General features: G+C 47.3%; 1 protein-coding gene and 1 long non-coding RNA gene across 2 annotated transcripts; both read left to right on the forward strand.

Moving 5' to 3' along the window:
• The first annotated feature begins 1063 nt into the window (after nucleotides 1-1063).
• Nucleotides 1064-15256, forward strand: LOC126520741 (uncharacterized). Its single transcript, XM_055065058.2, has 8 exons — nucleotides 1064-1422; nucleotides 2726-2771; nucleotides 2880-2999; nucleotides 3998-4114; nucleotides 5776-5856; nucleotides 5948-6028; nucleotides 6999-7176; nucleotides 13211-15256. Exons 1-8 carry the CDS (start codon nucleotides 1071-1073, stop codon nucleotides 13373-13375), a joined length of 1140 nt encoding a protein of 379 aa, XP_054921033.2. The 5' UTR covers nucleotides 1064-1070; the 3' UTR covers nucleotides 13376-15256.
• Nucleotides 15257-16718: 1462 nt separating this feature from the next.
• On the forward strand, nucleotides 16719-21080 carry LOC129387907 (uncharacterized). The gene is made up of 4 exons (XR_008615055.2): nucleotides 16719-16783; nucleotides 16925-16993; nucleotides 17120-17164; nucleotides 20925-21080. It is a non-coding gene; the product is annotated as an uncharacterized lncRNA (long non-coding RNA).
• Nucleotides 21081-21435: the final 355 nt, after the last annotated feature.

The following is a 21435-nucleotide window of genomic DNA, read 5'->3' on the forward strand; positions in this document are numbered from 1 at the left end:
GGCCGAGGAACAGCAGCAGCCTTCGCCGCCGGCGTCCGTCGCAACCGAGAACAGCAGAAGCGTCGTCAAGTGGGACACTGCCCTCGGCCCCAAGGTCGAGGCGGATGCGTCCGGATGGAAGCTACTACAGGTACTGTCCTATAGCGGCTGTGGGTCGCGTGTGTGTCCATGCATGTTTTTCCCGCGATAAAAGCCGGTGGGACAGCACGTCGACGTGTTGGTGAACAGATCGCAGCGTGCTAAAAGCAAAACCTGGGCTCATGTGAGATACACCGCAGAGCATGGACACGGAAATAAGTTCTTCCATCTGCTGTTCCTTAACGTTTCACCTAGATTCAAGTACACCACAGCGCTTGTGAATTTCTGCCCCTTTTAGGAATGAGACTTCCGTGTCTGGGGGCTCGAATGCCCGACCTCTACCAGTTATCCACCGTAGTGGTAGACAATTTTTGACGAGAGCTTACACAGGAAACCACTCGGGAACGCAGAGCATTCATCGGACTTGTTGCGGTATAGTTAATATGGTTTAAACCTTCAACGAGACAGTTAATGTGGCCGTGCCATTAAATGCTCCATCCCCGTGCCGCCTCAGCGAACACTCCTCTCTACAGGGCAATACGCTTATTTCACACTGCGGCTCGTTACGTCTTGTAAGAAGTCTGACCCTGCGATCGTATAACAATGTATTACGACGTGTGCAGCAGGCTTTCGGCTTCACGTGCTGCAGGAGCGCAACATGCTGCGATTTTTTCTTATTCGCTGTGGCGCAGCAACAGCGTATATCCAGAACTTCATATCGAGGTGTGTTCTCAGCATGCTTTGATTGCCGGTGCTTGCTTTCAGCTGCTGTACAGCTTCTTGTGTTCAGACTGGGATTAATCATCGCGTGATGTCTTGACGTCGATTTCTCTTCCCCGACCCATGGCTCCTAGTCTTCCCCGACTCCGGCTTCTGGTCGACGACGCCTCTGCATCTTATGAATGCGGCTCTTATTTTGTATGACTGTATAAGTGCTCACAACGTAACTCTCTCTTGCGTTTTCCTCCTCGTAGGTGTTTCAGGGCCTCCACATGCAAACGGCTATCGAAGTGAGCCAACTGCAGAAGGCCCCCTCGCCCGCGAACTCCCGCTCCGAGCGCCTCTTTGAGGTTCGCGGCGTCCTCAAGACGACGCATAGCAACGCGTCGCTGCAACCGAGCCCGCAAGGCCAGCGCGAGAGCCCTACCACCCACCGCTTGTCGCTGACCTCGATAGACCACGACACCTCGTTGGCGGCGACCCTCAACGACGGCCTGGCGACGCGCAGGCCTATCATGTGCGACTCGGCACAGCGCAGGGCGGCCGGCCGCAACGAGAACGGCACCAGCGGGCGTCGCATCGTCATAGCCTCGCAGCCCTACCACGACGCGGCCTCCAGCTTCCGTGAGAACTCTCACAGCTCTCTTTTTCGCGTTCAGCGACGTATGTCGTGATGTATCAGCGGCTACGGAGGGTCATGGAATGGCGATTCAGTTTTCAATCTTTATATATCGACTTAAGTGGTAGTGTCGTAAAACGAGTCGGGCAAGAACAATCGGGAGATGATTGTCACCGATTGACTTACCAGTAAACCTGTTGAAGTATGCTGCTAAACGGCGGTTGGCGTGTGGGTGCTGTGAAGTTGCACTGCCTCTAGGATCGTACTACTTTACAAGCTGCAATAAAACCCTGGCAAATACGCACATGGTGCACATCGTGCACTGGTATCAGGAGTGGCCTGCCAGGGCACCACCTGTGATTAGAAATTGTCTCCGGGATCGGCCCAGCTTTCATTACTGCATTTGCAGGATCGGCCTAATTTATTCGGCTAAACAGCCGCACTCGCTTGGTGGGGTGTACGTTTCACAGAGCGCTTAGCGTTTGTAGTGGGTACCGAATGCAAATTCTGTCGATAGCTGTCGCGCATTGGATGGAGTTGCTAGTTAAAACTTCATATCGCTGAAAGCGACCTTTGTCCTACAATGTAGACAGACTATAGACTAAAAGATAGTGAGGATGATGATGATGAAATGGTGCTGTCCCGCTTGTCATCCAATGCATGACTACATCACAGCAGCTACCGCAACAAACAAGTTTCTAAACGTTAGATGTCTCAACCATTTTTTTTCCAACGCATCACATGTCTTAGCTAACGCCGCGTCCTGCCATGTGTTGCCTGCTTTGGGCACATAGAGCGACTTTTTGTCGACTTCCTCGACTTTTTCGCCATCTGCTCGTTCCGCTGGCACCTCACTTGGTGCGACGTCTTGCTCCGTCTAAGCCATCGAGAAGTCCCCGAAATATACTCTTATGTATCAGCATAGCGACAACTGTTTAAGGACAACAAACGGCGATGCCAAAGAAAACTACTATTGGCGCTGAACTCTTCGCGAGTATTAGAATTGAGCAAATATCAGAGAAAGCTAAATTTGGTGATTATACGCTCAGCTATAGTTATTCTGCAGTATAACCTTACAAAACCTATTTTCTCGATGCTTGTTTTAGTACGAATGTCTTAGCTTTATATGGTTGCTATTCGATTAAGAAAGAGTCCCCTGATTCGTCTGCCAGCGGAGTGGTCTCGTTTTTATTGCATTTTACGTTGACGGATGCAGATAATGCGAATACCCTAATGTGCTCAACATTATTATCCTGCTTCCTTAATACAGTACACGAATGTAACCCACTATTCTCTTTATGGTTCCAGTCGACTCCGGATACGAGCAAGTCTCTTCCTCCATACGTCTGCGAGCGTAAGTAAAATTAGTGTCTACACTTCAAGAGTGCGTATACATAAGAAAATATTTCTTTCTGGTGCGCTGTTGTTTCTCGAATTATAATTGCCACCCTGACTGGCGCAGGCTGATCCTGGCGGTTAGGCCCGTGTTCATCGCAGGCACCGCGTACACCGCCATTTTCGGGAACCTCATAAGCTTCAACACGTTGCCCGCCCGCCACGCCGTCCTGGTCAACCTCGGCTGGTGCGTGCATCAGTTGCGAGTTGCTAATTATCCAGCAGCTGGCGCCATTTGTCTCTATCGGCACTGGCTAATTGCCTCTCAGGGCTAGAATACAACTAAACGTACGTAAATGCTCGTGAACTCGAACGGAGGGACAGCGCGATGGTCGTCGTAGAGCAACCACCACACGCGTCGTGCCATGGTTGTGTGTTCGGTGCAACCCTGTTGTTCCTCTTTCGTTTGCCTTTAATGAGAATATACGAAGGCTAGTTTACTTAAACCTCATCCATAACTATACAATTTATACATATATATATATATATATATATGGTAATCTCCTGCATTATTTCTTGGCTTCATTCCTCGTTATATAAGGGTCTTTCGGGAAGTTAAAAGTGAAACTGATTTTTCTATATATGCATCTGATGGACAACCACGGTGCTAAGTTTGTTCGGACCACAAGCTTCAATCGTTAAAATCGCTGCGCCATTTTTCCTGTTTCATTCAAACTATACAGGATAAGCATAAAAGTCCTATAAGCAGATTTCTTGCGGTGCCATCTGCTCCTGCCAGCCGTGTATCTTTGATTAAGGCGTCCCTGCGTATCGGCGAAACAGTTGGCCTGTATTTGCATTGAAAAACGCGAAAATATGGAACTCATTCGACGTTGCTGGCGCAATTCCTTAATTTCTATTTCTCGCCAATGTTGTCCGAGAAACAACCTGCGGTCTCGGAGTCATTAGCAGCGTACTCTAGTCGGAATACGCGAAGCCACACGCGGGAAGATATTCACCGAGTAGTAAGTGTAATTCTGCGCTCCATTCTGAGTGTGTGCGAGCGTACTGTTCGTTCACGAGTAATAAGTACTAAGTAATAAGTAGCCGAAGGAGTGCAGAAGGCGTGCTCATAATTTAGAACTTTAACAAGGCTCTGCAGTGCCAGAGCCTCGGCAGACGTTAAGATACGAAAGTACCTGTATAGTGCCGGTCGGTGCAACCTTGTTTGTCTCGTTCGTGCAGCAACGCCGACCAGTGCGCCGTAGGCTGGTGGAGCTGGGCGGCTGTGGCGCTGCCCGTGGCCCTCGCATGCTGCCTCGTCTGCTGGGTCTACGCCTACTTTGCCAGCCTGGCCAGCTCGTAAGTGAAAAAAAAAAAAGAATATCTTGTCGTCCGATGTCCAGATTGTCGCAATTGCTGTCGCTAATGGGCGTTGCCATTTTCGTTGCTATAGTAATTTTGCTACAGTCGAGTGGATGATGTCCTTCCCTTTCGTGAACTATCCTCCACACTGCCAGCTTCCGCATCGTTTAGTTGCCATATTCTGCCTCCCTGTGCTTCGAGTTCTGTTGGTTAATTCCACTTCGCTCCTTGATCTGCTACTAAATCTCGCCCACGGCGTCCGAATTTAGGTGGGGGCGAAATGGATGGATGCAAAACTTTAATAAAGGTCCTGAGGTACGCGACTCAGCGCGCTGTGGGCCGCTCCCACGTTGGGACAGTCAGGCCATGCCCGACCGCCGCTTCATGGGCCCTCTGGACAGCCCATAGTTGCGCCCCGGGATCGGGGCTCTCGTCCTCGTTGATTTGTTCTGTGCCTCGCAACGAGGGGCAACGCCAGATCATATGGTCTAGGCTAGCGATGTCATTGCAGTGCCGGCAAGAACTAGTGACATAAGTGTCGGGATAAAGCTTGTGGAATAAAGCCGGGCTGGGATACGGGGGCGAAATGAAAAAAAAAAAAAAAGCCCCAGCTTGTCAAAACTAATCCGAAATACCCCACTATGGCGTGTCTCATAATAAGATCGTGATTTTGGCACGTAAAGCCCCATAATTTATTTATTTTGTGTGTAATCTGCTGGCCTCCTGGTTAGTTCAGATGGCGGAGCGACCATCCCGAAAATATGTTGGTCCCGGGTTCGATACTCGTATACCTGGATGATATATTTTTTTTTTCGAGTGTGAACTGTGAAGTTTCCTTTCTCAGAAATCCATATGGGGTTCCTTTGTAGTTTTTTTTTTTTTTGCTAAAGTCGGGTGGATGACAGTTTTCTTTTCAAGAACTCTCCCCACCCTGCTAGTTTCCGCGTACCTAATTTTCCCGTCATTGCTGCTTTTGAATATTTGTAATGTCACCCCTTCAGTTTCGTAAAGTTCTATGTGTGCATATTTCCTCGATTGAATACACGAGGCTTGCTGCAGCCTTTAACAGTACTGACACGTGTATACTTATGTTTTTCCGGTGAGCGCTTTTCACCGGCTAACCGCTGCTGCAATGTTGTCTTTCTTCACCATCCACAAAGCGTGACAATATTAATACCACCCTTGTTTTGAAGTTATTATTATGTTATGTTTCTGTCACGTATACAATTAAGGGATACGTCGAGTGGAACAAAACATTTTCAGGAGCAGCTTAATGGACGCGTTTTCCGTGCGAAAGTTATCTTTCAGTAGCAGGTGGTAATTTATTGCGAGTCGTAGAAAGGCGGCAAAGAAAACGACAAAGGGGGAAAGGGCCTGGGCATCGTAACGGTCTCGCTTTTCAGTGGACCCGGCATCGTTCCAAGGCCACGGAAAAGATGCGAGATAACAGAACAATGTAATTGTAAAGGGGGAGGGGGGGGGGCAGTCACAATGATAGTAATTGTAGAGAAAATAAATAGAAGTGCTTGAAGAAGGCCAGCATAGGCACATAACTACACTCTTCGAAAAATTCTGAATACGTGCTCTTTAGGCGGTATAGCTTCCCAATGTGGCCTCGTGACGTCCATGTTTTTCCTATTCCCTCCCTGGTTTTCCAGCGACGACGAAATCGAGGAGCAGACGCACGCGGACATGTCCAACTGCGCTCGTGTGCGCCTGCGCACCATGAAGCGGCACACGTGAGCCGCGCCGCGCATGCTTATCTTGCACGTTGCCCGATACGAGGCACTGCGTCCATTCTTGACCCGCCGTCGTTGTTGTCCATACCAGGGTGCGAGAAACCCTGCTCATCTACTGGCTGATCGGAATCCCAGTCACGTACGGGGCTTGCGTCGTCCGACATCCTGAAAGGTAGGCTCCTTATTCGTCTCATTATACCACACTAGCGATTGTGTTTCCTGTCAGCGCAGTTTCACATTAGTCTTAGTTAAGATGGCGTACTTCTAGAATTATGTTGCCTAAAGACACCACACGTAATATGCATTAAACTTTTAGGTCGGTGAAACCTTAAGAACCAACGTATAGGACGACCCTATCAGACGGTAACATTGTTTAGGAGTTGCTGTACAAGGACGCACGAACTAGTAATGTTATAATAGGTTAACGTGATGACCATGCATGTACTTCTTTGTAGAATTTCACTCCCACTCCTCCTTTGAAAGGAGGTGATCAGAAAGCACGTGTTTTGTGTGAAACTACGATGGGATTCGGGCTGCGTAAAAGAGAGACACCGAATTAGTAATCAATCAGAACGATCACAGCAAGACTGCAGGTTCAAACCTCGGGATCTTTCCTCCTGCTAGACGGTAGTTCGGCGTCTGATAGGTTGGTGTTTCCGGGGTCGAAAAGCTCGCGCCTTTGACAAGACAGTTGTTCTTACTATTCGATAAAAAATACGATATATAGAAGATGAGCAAAACGAGAACAAGGTGAAAGCGGCAGCCAACGCTTCGACAAGTGGACTTGTCTTGCGGCTTGAAAAAGACAAATCAACTTGTCGAAACGTTGGCTCTCGCTTTCACCTTGTTCTCGTTTTGCTCATCGTCTTCAATTTCCATCTCCCGCCTTCCCCTTGTTTTCCCACGATATATAAAAGGTGATACTTCCAAAACAGCTACATTTGGTTCATGTGACGTTAGGCGAATTGTGGACTCGAAATTGAATTAAGGCTGATCGATCACCAAGCCTTAAACTGAATGAAAAACTATACGCAGACTTTTAGGTTAGGTTAAGTTGCCATTGCGTTTTCTAGGAGGCCTTGTCATAGCGCTCGTTGTCGCATGCAAATGTACGCTAATATTCCGAGTGCGTCATCGTGCAGCTACCTGGAGGGGCCCCTGTTTGGGCTTTCCGTGGTGGGAATGAGCATGATGCCGGGACTGACGTGCAGGCACTACTGGTCGCACCGCATGCTCTGCTGGAGCACCATCTGCTCTCGCATGCCCTGGAACGTCGTCATCATGTGCGGCTGCATCATGGCTCTCACCAGGGTCGTCGAGGTATGTGGGCAACCAGTGCTGAAGCTTCGCGTGCCCACAGCAGCGCCGTAACACGAAACCTAGCGAGTAGTAGACATCGTTTTCGTTAGCACATACTGTGATTTTGTTTAAGCAAATTCGCCAATAATCTTGGCACCCTTTTCACGGCTCCTCAAATGACAGGGCACGTACGTGCTAGGATGTAGAAGCGCCTGCGCTCAACGCAACGCGCAATAATTATTGGAGGGAACTATATAGCCCTTTTGCCTACGGGAGCTGCCGTAGGTGGGAGCTGCAAGCGGGCCGGTTCATTCAGCATAGGAAGGATGAGCAGCAAGTGAATTTGCCCGAACTTCGTACTTCTGGCTTCAAACGGCTTCGTGACTTTGTAAACTCGTCATTTTCCACAAGGTAAACTGTGTAATAAATAATGAAATAAACATAAGAAATAAGCATCCGGCGGCAGGATTCGAACACAGGACCTCTACGCAGAAGCCCGACATTGAAACAATTACGCCAGGGACGCTTTTCTTTTCTTTGTTGATTACGCCAGGGACGCACGCATCGACAAGAGGCATAGAACGCCCTTACGAATTTCTCGCGGCCAAGCTAGCGCGTTGATACGCTTCTCGCGTTTCAGTTTGGTTACCTTGACTGGCCGAACCGCTGCAAGTAGTAGCGATTGTGCGTGTTAGGAAAGTTTCCTGCGCATAGAAAAGTATAGATTGCTCTGAAATTTGACAATGAAGACACATAAAGCGTAATAACAAAGCCGAAAGAAGTTCTGAGTCCACAAGCACGAATATCCGACAAGTCCATGTACTACCCATCATTCCCATCGTGGATAAACAATTGCTGCGCCAGAGTTCTTCTCCGATAATTAGTGTAGGAAACTCTATGGGACAGAACTTGGCTAGCCTACGCAAACGTTGATACAGCTAGGCGCGCGTCTGTTATCGTTAAATATGTCGTGCCACCATCGTAGGCTTCCGACCAGAAGGTGCCCGCATATTATTGCGATAGCAAGTATATGGACACTCCAGGCGGGTTTCTTCTGTCAGCGTCACCGTGAGGTTCCGTATAAAGTCTAAGGGCGATAACACCGTCGCCGTGCGCTCTATAGCTGTACGTGTGAGTGAACGCGCGCGAGGGAAGCCGACGATCGCGGCCCAATCTGGCGCGCTCGAGGAAGGAAGACGGAGAGCAAACGCGCCGTCTTCCGTCGCGCGAAAGGCCGTGGGGGGATGGGAGGTCGCAAAGAGAACTGACCATCGCGGCTCAATCTCGAGCGCGAAGGGGACGACAGCGGGAAGGCAGGGCGGGAGGGACAGGACAAAGGTCATTTCGCTCGCCGCTGCTGCCGCGCTTGCTCACAGCAGCGTTTTGACAGCGAGTGTCCGCCCTCATCGAGTGTGACGAGTTCATGTTTGCTTTTGCGGGCTGACACCATGCTCGTTAATTCAATTAGCAAGCGATTGTTTCCAAATTTATACGGTCGATAAAGCTACTACCCTTACTTCGCATAGCTGCCTACTAATGCGCTATCGCAATTGATGCTTCGCCTTTCGGGCGAAACTGCGACTCCTTTCTTTTTTTCATTTACACGCTAAAACTGCCATAGCACCTCCTGGCCTGCGCTGGTTACCTATACTGGACGCATTTTTTTAGTATACAATTTTTTTAAACATAGCGCCTGTGGTAAATAGAACAATTCAAGTCCTTCTAGATCACTCGAAGAGGTGGAGATCACTTGCACGAGAAATCGAAGTGCAGAATCGGCTTATCAACAAATTTGCACTAATTAGCTTTTTAACTAATTACCTTATGGCACATTTTGTAATTTACGAATTACGACAGGTGAGTTCGCAAGGCGTGTGTACTGAAAACATGTAAGGATGACAGCTGCTTCGAGACATGTGTACAGCGTGTACACGTGTTCCCAATGTGTACAACGAAATCAGTTTCTTTTGTGCTTCAGTACATAAAACGGTGTTTTATTAAAAAGAGAAGTAACTGAAACGACGCTGAAATTTTAGCGCAAGTTTGACGCCGCATGTCTCCAAACTGGTCAACTAACCACTAACTAGCCAATTATTAGTTTTGATTTATTGTGCAGCTAATGACAGCTTTGCTGAGTAATCCAGTTCAAGAATTACACTTGAGCTATATGCCACGAAGAGTTTTCAAAATTCTGTAGCAAAAAAAAGAAAAAAAAAAAAAACCTGCGTACTCAGCAACAGGTGCGTCTATTCGTGGGCCGGTGAAAGTGTGTATATTGACTGGAACAGTGCATTCTTCTCATGTGTGGCTTGTAAAGTTCGTGGCCTATACGTCTACAGAAAAACAAAAATAAAAAGGGCAGAAGCGAACTGGAATCATCGTTTGATTCCATGTACTAACGCCGCAAACGGATCTGATGAGCGGAGGTCGTGCGGTCGATTGCCGGAGCTGCGGCGTCATTCCGATGGAGACGAAATGGGGGAAACAACGAAAGAGAGAGAGAGAAAGAAAGAAAGTTCATGCTGTGAAATTTCTGCACATATAGGTCGAACCCAACAGGCCTAAGAGGGAGCTCTTTACTTTGGCATCCCTAAATACTTAGTTGCCCAGGTTTGGGAACTTAACCACATCGATCACAGATAGGCCAGGTTGCAAGTTTCTGGGAACCGAATATCCCATCGATTACGGATATCGGAGGTGCGCGTTTGGGAACTAGACCACGTCAGTTACAGAATAATGAAAGATATATGAAGTCATCGAGAACGTGCTCTACTCGCACGGTAAAGTGAATGATGAAGGGAATAACGAATGTCAAAGTGAACAAGTTGGAATGATGTAGACAGGGATGCAAGTGCTTATTCGCAGTAACGCGTATTGCATCCTCACGCCGCACCGTTTCCAATATAAGGGAAACATACCGGAACTGGACGTTACACGCACCACGGGCGCAATAATCCAGTAACCGGTACACGTATATCGAGGCTTTGACCGTCATATACGGGGGGTCGCAGCGATACCGGCTCGTCCAGACCCTCCTGGACCAGCTGGACGATCAGTTCTGGAAGGGACGCTCGGCCAGGGCGAACCAGTTCATCCTGTCCAGCATGGCGGCCCTTTTGTCCGAAATGGTCGTCGGTGACACGCTCGGCGAGGTGCTCACGCCGGTCGTCGTGCGCGTGGTGAGTGAGCGAGCAACGGCCGCTTATTGCGAAGTCGCACGAGCGCACCTGCACGAGGTTGTGCGACTTCGAGGAGTGCGCGCCATGATCGCACTTCACTGCCAAAGCGGCAGGGCGGAGAGACTTACCCTTGGGGAAAAAAAAAAGAAGGCTATGGACAGAATATTCGCGCATATATCCGTGAGTTAGGCAGGCAGTTGGTCGAACAGGAAATTGAGTCGGCTCTGGTCAGCCGATGAACAAATGAAAGGCACTGCCTTTTGTTCGATGTATGCTTCGCTCGCTCACCATTTGAAAGGCAAATTCCAAGGCAGATTTGAATCTGAGTGTACGCAAGGAAAGCGTTCGTCTCTTGAAAGTATGCCTAAGTGAGCCGTCGGGGTTGTACTATACGGGAAGCTCAAAGGCATTGCGTGTTTTCTATTCTATCCTTTCTTTTTTAGTTTTACTCTGACTTTCGGTGTTATGTTATGTGACGCAGAGTGATGTCGTAATGGGAATCGGCCGAACGCTGCAAACAAAAGTCGTACGCAATGAGAAACAAGTAAATCGCTTCAGTTTTAACTTATTTTAGGCTGTTTGATCACGGATAAGCCTATCGTACAAAGAGCATTAAAGATTACGACTACCGCTAGTCTGCACACATCGCCTCGCGCCTAGAATTCATGTGACTGCTACGCACAACTTTGTCACACGCATGCGCACAGGCTGTGGTGACGAATGCTCCCGCGTCGTTCTACGTGGTTCCGGTCAACCTGGCCGCCTCCATCAACGTGGTGTGGCCCGTCTCGCTGCCGCTACTCATCATGCGCGAATACCTCAACATCGCGTGTGTCAAGATGGTGAGATGAAGATGCGTTAATCGTGGTTCACAGGTGTATCAATCAATCAATCAATCAATCAATCAATCAATCAATCAATCAATCAATCAATCAATCAATCAATCAATCAATCAATCAATCAATCAATCAATCAATCAATCAATGTTCCAAAGCAACCAAGATATTGCGATGAGGGTTTGGGACAACTTTGCTAGTAGCTTGAATGATCCTGGCCTTCCTCACGTACGCACTGAAAAAACAGCAGAGGCCGTGATAATACCACTGACATCGATTAATACAGGCGCAATTATGCATTCTGGAATACAAGAAGACAGGATTATACAAACTACAACAACATAAGTATACGTTTAAAAAGTACAAAGGTTTCTTAGTGCTTTTAAAGTAAAATATAAGGGGTTTGACACTATTGAATGAAGTGTAATCTGGCGGCTTAACTCCACATCTCAACAAGGATGAAACTTCTGTGGAAAACTGTCGATGCCTCTTTTCTATACGTAGCACTACTTCACCTGTAGAGTTGGAATCGATCCTTCGGACAAAAAATAATATAAAAGAAAGTTTCTCTGGTAGCCATTTTGCAATGAGCAGATGAATCCGACCCTCTTTTCTTAAATACCGAGAGCTATGACAGTGCAACAGAGTTGCAGGGGATTGCATTCTATCATTCTTGTTATTTTAGAATGATGCCAATTTAGTCTTCAACAAAATATTCCTCATCCTTGCCTACAACTCGCCGTGGTTGCTCAGTGGCTATGGTGTTGCGCTGCTGAGCACGAGGTCGCGGGATTGAATACCGGCCACGGCGGCCGCATTTCGATGGAGGCGAAATGCGAAAACACCCGCGTACTTAGATTTAGGTGCACGTTAAAAAACCCCACGTGGTCGAAATTTCCGGAGTCCTCCACTACGGCGTTCCTCATAATCATAAAGTGGTTTTGGCACGTAAAACCCCATAATTTTTTTAAATACTTTCCTACATCCTGGCTTTCCTATTCGGTGTCGCGATAAGCAATAGCTAGCAACACGTTATTTGCTTGATTTTCTTTGCGAGCCTTTTGATACTCTTTATTAACGTTACAAGAACCTATAGCAAACATAACGCGCCACGTTTTATTGACACTTTTTTGGAGGTACTGCGAAGTTGTGGGGTACACAGTAATAATATTTCTTGTTTAGCATGAACGTGCCGTTATGCAAAAAAGCAAGAGCGACTTCAGAATGGGGCGTGACACGCATTACGCATTCGTGCTCTGAGTGATGCGTGTCCCGTTGTGCTTTAAATTCGTTCTTTATTTTACCCAGGAAGCGCTTTTTGTCAAATTCTCCCGCGGATTTCCCTTGCACGGATGCAACGGAAATTACGTCATCGCCTGACAAAGTGGCACCCGGCCTACATGGCCTGGCCGCTCCAGGCCCTACGGGTAGCCGTTTTCAACTCGTTTGCCCCTCTTCGCGGGAATGGATGGCATTGTAGACTTTCGCTACTGTTTACCTCGCCTCGGCAGGAAAACTTGGCCGTATAGTCCATGGTCGCATACAGGTGGCTCGCCATGTCACTGCAACAGAACACTAGTGCCGTCTGTCACCGTTACGGCAAAACATGGAGGTGACACACCCCGCGGTGACAGATGGCGCCACAGCTCCGTTGCAGAGAAATTGATACCTTTTGAGCAGTAGGTGACACGCACTTGCCATTGCCTGGGGACATACGCTAGCGTATATGCTCCCCTTCCTCGTGCATCAACGCTCGGACGCGTTAAATCGGCTATTCAAATATTTTTAACATTCCTTAACCCATCCTCGATGCATGGATTCTCTTGGTTAAACTTCATGATTCAGTGGTGCGTATGACAACCCTGCATTCCTCCGTGAGGAGCCGATGGCTACAACGACAGCAAATAATTCCATGGAGCTGCAAGCTTCTGAGGTAACTTACTTTGGCTTAAAAGTGAAATCATCGTAAATTTATCCAAGGCAACGTATAACCAACTAGCTACCATGCAAGATTTACTGACAAAATATTCTGTTTTACAGGTTGCTTACGGCGTCTTCCTCAAGTGCACAGCCGTGATCGTCATAGTCACCTCCATGAACACCCTGGGCACGATCTTCTTCGACGGCGAGACGCTAGCCAACAACCAGGTTGCAGGACTCAGTATAGTCAACGCCACGCACGTAGAAGCGGGCTGGGTGCAGTGATCTTTTTTTTTTGCAGCGGCATCCTCAAGTCCTCGCCGAACTCAATGGCACGTGCTTCGTGTTCCACACTGAGTGGCGTAGAGGGAGGATGCTGCTACTTCTGGACGCTATCTCGGGCAGCGTATGTTGTGTATTATTCATTGTGTATTTTCGTACGATGTGCCAAGGCGACTGCCGCCTGGAAATTATCTTGGTACCGGTTCTTAAGGATGTGACTGGTGGATACCTTTAACCTAATAGTGTGTGTTCGAACAATTACTGCAAACTTGCGTATGTTCCGCGGTACCTAAGCTGTTTGTAACGACACAGCGTGATATCGTTGAACTCAGCATTATGGTTATATTGTGCCAGTAGTCAAAGTCGATTCGCGTGTCTATTGCCCTTTGTTCATTATTATCACACTGACTTGTGCGATCTCTGCTCGTCGCTCATGCTCCGTAAGGCAAGCGAAGAAGTTTGTGCCCGTCAGGTCTTAATCCATCGTGCACCGTGTACGAGGCCTTTCGCAGGACAAAGTATCGAAGTTTGAAGCAAACGGAGAACATGCTTACCGTGCACGCTCATATGTCGACGCTCTTTGAGCACATTGTCCCAGCAGCAAACGCGGACTTTGGACATTATGAGGAGATATTTAGGGTGATGGCGACATCAAACAAGTTTTTTTTTTTTTCCCTAGCATTGATTAAAGTTGTCTGGTTGCCTGCGATGTCATTTGCTTTATGCGCACGAGTCACGAGCCTCACAAGATTTAAAGCGCGCTCAAGAGTATTTCGTTCACCTACGCATAGCGCGCAGTTCCTGCAGCGCTTCAAAAACGATCTACGTTTTCCTTACGTGCAGCTAAGTAGTAGGAATACTGGACACGTGCACCGCTTTAGCGATTCCACAACGTGGCTGACTTGTATATGTGCACTTTATTGCCTTCATTAGCAACTCCTTTCTTTCCTTCTTCCCTTTTCCACTGTGTAGTAGCAGGCCAGAGGAAGGTTTAGCAGAGGTCGACTTCTCCACCTTGCTGTAAATATATGTACTGCTTAGAGGCTGGAAATTGAAAAATATGTGTCGCTGCAATTTTCTTAATCACTGGTTCCAACGACACCACCCATCGCCGGACCAACCGTCGAGAATGGGGAGGCCCAGCTAACAAGCCCAAGCCCTGAAGACCAGCATCGTCTGGCGAACAAGGCCAAACTATCGGCTGAGGCCCCCGGCATCCTGGACTATGGACGCAGCCCACCTCGGACGATTCCGCCGTCGGCTGGTTTCTATAAAACGGAAATTCTAGGCGATGGAACGCGCGTATAGCATGTCATTTCACTGTTTAAAAGAAATGTCGTTTGTTATACTACACGGTTCTTGGTCTTTTCCACACTGAGTACGTGTCATTGTTGAATCATAATTATCATCGAACGCCGTCTGGAAAGTCACCTTCGCCAGCTCGGCCTGGGTGCATGGCCTCCGAGATCCCGCGGCGCGCGCCCTCGCGTGCCACCCGATCTCTGCGATCAAGCTGGGGCTTAGGCTTTCCAGGCTGCTCTCCCTATGGGCGTCGGTACTAGGTTGCTGCAACAAGAACGGGTGTGATGCCTATTTAATTTTACGAGGCGAGAATGTGTAGCAGGAATGTGTGGTACACCAGAGTGGGCAGGTGGTGGTGGCGTTTCCTATCTAGCGTGTGGCTCTTACCCGCTATCGGGAATTGAACAAGAAATGGGCGTATTATTCCACTTTGAAAAAAAATTTCAGAATCTCTAGGTGCTTAGCGCTGTAGAACGTGAAACAGATCGCATGAATAAGCATTAAAATAAATAAATAAATAAATAAATAAATAAATAAATAAATAAATAAATAAATAAATAAATAAATAAATAAATAAAACAATTTAGCTGGAAATTTGAATGAATCCCATGAGAAATTCTTGGACAATGGAGCAGACACCCCTGTGGCTGAATCCCAGAGTGGAGGCCTCTAACGAATTAATAAGTTCTGTTAAGTCCAGCAGGCCAAGTCTTCGAAGTGGTTCTAGTATTCCTCTTCTTGCCTCAGTAAAGAGGCGACAAGACAGAAGGAAGTGAAGTGTTTCTTCCTTATTACAAAAAAAAAAAATAAAAAAAAGAAACAGCGAGAGTAGGGCGCCATTATTCATGTAAGTAAGTAAGTAAGTAGAAGTTCAGGATGGGAATGCGACAATGGTAATTTAATGAATGATACCACAAGCATCCGTGTGTTGCAGGATTCGCTTGGTTAGGTAATGCCAGGTGCTTATAATCTGGAGAAGCAGTCAGTCCTGTGTCTGATAAAGGTAGATGTCGCTGCCTTAGGTGTTTTTCATCATAGTAATCATTATCACTATAACCAGGGAGAAGAAGCAGCCCATCCAGGCTTCCATGGGTAACGTGCCTTGTGTCTGAGCTTGATAGCTGTTGACGTTTTACGGGAAGCGCGAAAGGGAAGTATGATTGCGAACCTACACAGGACACAAACAGGATTCCGATTGTGTGAACCATCTATCGGTTTCACTCTTAGTGAAGGCGTGCTTTTGGATGTGTGATTGACTCAGCACGTGTGCATTTTTTCCCTGCATGGCTGTCGCAATGCACGTTGTTTCTTATTCCAATTTGTATATTTTTCGTCATGTTTTTCTTAACCATTAGCGTAATAACAACCTTATGTCGTTTCATTAAATTTTGTCGGTTGAAAGTCCGCTCTTTGTCCGGTCGTTTTGCGACTTTCTTAGGACAATTCTTGTTCGATCAATCTGACCGTGACTACTTCGACTTGCAGACCACGCGTCCTCTGGCTCCAGAAGATCTTTTCTGTCCCGCACGACGTCTGGAAGCGCGCGTAAGTTTCCCATGACTGCGGTGAACGCTTTCGGTAGTCCCGAATTCAAGCGGGCCCCCCCACTGTGCCGCCGACGTTTGCAATAGCAGATTCACCGCTACAGCGGCCTTCTGTCTATTATATATATGCATGTGGCTGTGGTGTGCGTTACTTATTTATGTGCTATTCGGCTTGTGCGATTTACTTTCACAGATTGCTGCTGTTGCGCTGTAAACTGTATACACGTCTTATTCAAGCTTCGATGTGGATTTGAAATTGCCTTTCGCGGCATAAATTTTGCAATTTCTTTCTTTGGTGCTGAAGTAAAGTGAAAACTAGGCTTGACCTGATTGGTTCTGTCAAGGGCGCAGCTGCTGACAGTTTCAGGCGTGGATTTTTGGCGTTGAGAAATGTGTACGTTTACGTGCAAGAGCCCTGTTCTTTCGGGGCCTACCTGGTACAGAGACTTGGCGCTCGGCCCTGGCTTATCTTTCTATTTTTTTCCCTCGCTCTCTTCTGCAGACCAGCCCAGTGAGTCGAGCTCTCGTACGAGCACAACATCGGGATTGGTGACGGGATCCTCGTGTAAGCCTCCTCGCCAGCGCAGCTGGCGCTCCGAATCGATTAGCTCATCGAATCAGCATATTGCTCGGGCAGTTCTCACCTTTATTATTGAAGTGTTCGACTCGTCCTTAGTTCTTGCAATTGTTTTCGGGGTGCTCGCAGACAATCTCACTGAATCTTCCACTGCACCGCGCACGTCCAAGTCGTCGGAGACGTCGGTGGGAAGTACAAGTAAGACTGCGCCTAGGAATCGAACTTATGAAACGTGGTTAAGGAACCGACCGTGGAATTAATAGCAATGTGACCTTAACTCATGTGTCACTTTAAACTACGCATTCTTTGTATTTTCTTTTGCAGGAACGCTAGCGACCACCCCGACAGTTCAGCAACGAAGAGGCGAAGGTGTGTACTAGACTGCTTTCAAGAAAGTTGTTCAGTTATTGTTCCATTGCATGGGGGGTGAAGGTTGTTAGAAATTTCGTACGTAACATTCTTGTAGTAGCACCATTACAACCGCATTATGTGCATTAGTAATCCTAATTTACTGCATACACATGTGCCGAAATCATCAGTCTGTATAAGCTTGAAATGCTCGGCGGAATGCGTTTCTGTTCCTGAGGGAAATTTTTAACCAAGACGTCAATTTATAAATCAGCGCACATTTTTTGGTACCAATGTTTTAACACTGGTAGCCTCAACCGCAAAATCTTCCGAAGGAAGAAATTCTAGACAAGAAAATTCGTTGCGGCTGATGCATCTACCCTGCATGCAGAATGTAAAAATCAGTAAAAATACTTATCTGCTACAGTTACGGCAGAATGAAGAAGTCGCGAGAGAATTTAACTTTAAACCGATTATCCTTCGCCGAACACATTTTACTTAGGTTGTACGTTTCTTTCAAATTTTGAGCGCAACGTAACGGCGTACGATGCACACATGGAACGAGCACGGTTACCTGATTTTGAGCGATGGTTCATTAACCGCCGGCAATGTGCTTTCTTCCAGCGCTTGTGTAAGCATTTGGCTTAGTGTTTATTCTACATTTAGTCTTGCAAGCCGATAAAATATATTTCCGAACGGAAAAATTGTCATCCATCCGAATGTGCCACGAATCTACAAAGAAAACCCATCTGGGTTCCATAAGAAGCAGTACAGTAGTTGAGGGAAAAAGACGTTCAAAAGAATTCGGTTATTTCATCTCACTGTGGCTGCAAAGTGTTAGTAATGTCTTGTCGTTTAGATCAGCCACCTGTTTTTAAAGCTTCTAGGCCTACAAAAAGACGCCGTCATAGGGCACCGTTGCAGTGAAATTGTTTTCACGTCTACCTCTACCAGATGGCGTCTGAGCATTTAGCGCTTGCGATGCGGGACGCTGCAGAATAACTGCCTTCTCGATTACATGCGTGTAGAGGGGCTGTAGCTGTTTTGCGAACGTCCATGTAAACGGGCATATTGTTTCACACTTCAAAATCAAAAGTTTATTTCACCAGAAAATTCTGGGTAGTCTTCAGGGCTAAAAGCTGCTCTGGGCAGCTTGACTGAGTCCCTGAAGACCCTTACATTGGCAGCATCCGACGTTCACAGCACATATATGCATATGAAATCATAATTATAACATGTGAGCAATACTGTAACAAGTTTACGTAAGGTTCACTTGAAGTTAACATACAGAGTTGCAGCAGGGTTCACATCAATTGTTTTATACAGCATAAAATAAACATCATCGTTTAAAGACTTTTGACTGTACAAGGAAAAAAAAAAGAAAAAAAAAAGATGTATATAAAAATAAAATTCTGTTTATTTAACAGGTTTCACAAACAATAAAGAGTAAAAATAGCACTGATAACAGACATCGCGCAACGATGACAGGACCAAAAAAAAAAAAGAGAAAAAAAAAATGCAATAAGTACAGGATGGGCAAAAGCCACGCAAACAAGACACATGCACGCCATCCCAAAGATAACTATGCGACCTCTATTTACGACATTGATGTGAAGAACTGACATAGCTGCCGTTGTCTAGCAGTAGTTAGTTCAGGAAATTCGTTTAGAATAGATGGTAAATTGAAGTGGAGTGCCTGTGAGTTGTAGGTGGTTCGGTAACGAGGAACAGACCATGTTAAGGTATGTCGCGTAAGCCTATTAGGGTAGTTAGGTGTTAGGTTTGATATAGTTACAAGGAATTCTTTATAAGTGTTTGAAAAGAAGAAGGATCGCAAAATCCGAAATTTGTATAAGTGCTGTACCCGTATGATGCCATATTCCTGAAACACCGTTTCAGTTGAAGCCAGGTAGGAAATGTTTGCAACATGGCGAAGAATCTTTTTTTGTAAAAGCAAGATTTTATTTAAGTTCCGTTTAGTTGTGGTAGCCCAGACTAGACTACAGTAGTTAATATAGGATGCGAACAGTGCGTAATACACTTGAAGTTTTACCTTTGAGGGGAGTAAACGTTGACGTTAGCAAACAAAGCTGCGGGAGCTAGGCAAGTATAGAGCCGACAATGAAGTCTCACTCCGCGCGTTTCGCTGTGAAGTTTTGTTATCTTCGACGCTTTCTACGGAATAACTATTTCCCGTAAGACGACTAAAGCTTAAGGGCGCACAATTATATGCCAAAGCACGTATTATTTGAGCACCGTTGTGCTGCTTTTAGTGCGACGGCAATTTAATGGACCCTCCGGGTGAACTTTCACCGTCGGCGTCGCCGTCTCTGTGAAATTCCGTATAGAGTCCAAGTGCAATAAGATGGCGCCCCGTCCACCGTATGCAGTGTATGCGAGGAAAACCATGTCAACGTGAGCCAAGATGGACAGTGGCTTGATGCTCGCCGTCTTCCCTTGCGCTAAATGTTGGAGGCCATGTGATCAAGCACGCCCGAAAGCAGGAGGGGGGGGGCTCAAAATGCGTGCTCAAGCCCCCCCCCCCCCCCCGATGGCGAGCACACATCTCCTCCTCCAGTACGGGGTGCTATCGTTGACACCGTGACGCTCAGACATAATGCCAAATTCGACATATTGTCAAATTCGATTGGCCCAGTGTGATGCTGCGTCCTCTCTGCGTGGCACAAAATCCCGCCAATACAGAATTTGACAATATGGTGGAATTTGACCATGTCCAGAAAACAGACCCCGGCCGTGGCTGCGCGCGCGCGCCAGGCTATCTTGGGGGGGGTAACTTGCGGCGGCTGCAAAGCTTACGCGTGCCGAGATAGCTGACCGTTTCAGGTGCGTGGTCTTCGCCTAGCGTTGGTGCTCGCGTATAGTCTCGAGTTACGGAGATGCACTGAAGCGAGGGGCAGCACAAAACGCTCGCTCCGCGATGCAGGCGCTCTTCTCAGGCCAGCGTCGTGAAACCAGATGCTCGCGGTCAGCGTGCGAGATATGTTCATATTTGATGTGAGCGCGTGTTAATTTAATTTTTAAGACTGTGGTTGCTGCAATTTGCACGTTACCGCTATCAATGCGTGGCCTCTCGGACGAAACTGGGGCTTTTGTATACGATGCACTGTGCTTTAGTCACGACCGCAAACGGTGCGCTGTGGCAATGCCACCTAGATAGCGCAAGGCCGGTGAACTTTGATCCTTGGCGTCATGCTACCTCGCCCGACTGCCATAGAATCTAACGGGGATGCTCCCGAGTAAGCCGCGACGATTTTGACGTCACCGCTTCGTCACGCCGGGCTTGGCAGTGGAAATTTTGGTCGAAGTAGCATGACGTCATCAAGCAGAGTGCACAGGCTTGCTATCTAGGAGGCGTTGGCTGTGGCCGCTAATCGCAGACACCTGTCACTGCACTCCTTTGTTGGAAAATAACTTCATACCTGCGACGCCTTTCACGATAATAATGACATCATATCTTGGAGCAAAAGTTTCAGAAACTTAATGTTGCATCGAATTAACGCATACAATTGGTATGTATTTCTTCCACATGTGACGCACTATTTTTCTCGTCGCGAATGCCATCAGCGAGAGAATCTCTAGAATTTCAAGCATTGCCAGCTATGTATGAAAAAGTATATGGTTATGTGTAGCTCTTCGCCTCTAGCTGCCACGTATTGTCATGGTGGTAACGCGTTGACGGCAACGCGTGCATGCAAATAAATCATCGTTTACGTCGCTGAACATAACACAAAGTAAAACACTCTTTTTTTATTGTTTGCAGCCCAGTGGCCACATACGCTCCACCTCCGACCCGCGGATGCCCTTGGCGGTACGTGCCTCAGTGGTATTCTTCCAGAGAGCCATGAGGTGACTTAGGCGTGAGGCAGCTCGAACAGAAAGCCAATGTTGTTTATAACTAGGGAATAAGATTGACATAACATCGGTAGCGCTTGGTTCAAATTGCTGGAATAAATATTAGCCTCAAGAAGCTCACAACCCGCACGGCACAGCAAAATTCGATCCTTGGTCCGCTTGAATAAAGCCGAGCGCAACTTTTCTGAGCTGCGGCAGTCCTTTTTATATTAATGCAAATAGCAATATTGGCATTGTCAGGCCATTATTTCTGACTCCCTATAGCTGTCCACTTATCCAACCGAAAATATGGACCGATCCCGCGATGGGGCAGCCTAAAAATGTAGGCTGGTCACGTCGGTATATGCCACAGGGTATGTGCCCCTTGGTATGCGCGGGCTTCACAGCGGCGCCACCAGAAGGCGCAGCGTGCCCAGAGG

Source organism: Dermacentor andersoni, chromosome 3 (genome assembly GCF_023375885.2).
Source record: "Dermacentor andersoni chromosome 3, qqDerAnde1_hic_scaffold, whole genome shotgun sequence".
Lineage (NCBI taxonomy): Eukaryota > Metazoa > Arthropoda > Arachnida > Ixodida > Ixodidae > Dermacentor > Dermacentor andersoni.

Excerpts from the sequence above, each read along its gene's own strand:
- LOC126520741 (XM_055065058.2), top strand. The coding sequence starts at position 1,071 with ATGCAAACGGCTATCGAAGTGAGCCAACTGCAGAAGGCCCCCTCGCCC. Across the intron at positions 3,000-3,997 it reads GTCCTGGTCAACCTCGGCTG|CAACGCCGACCAGTGCGCCG; the intron begins GTGCGTGCATCA and ends TCGTTCGTGCAG. Across the intron at positions 5,857-5,947 it reads CGCACCATGAAGCGGCACAC|GGTGCGAGAAACCCTGCTCA; the intron begins GTGAGCCGCGCC and ends TGTCCATACCAG.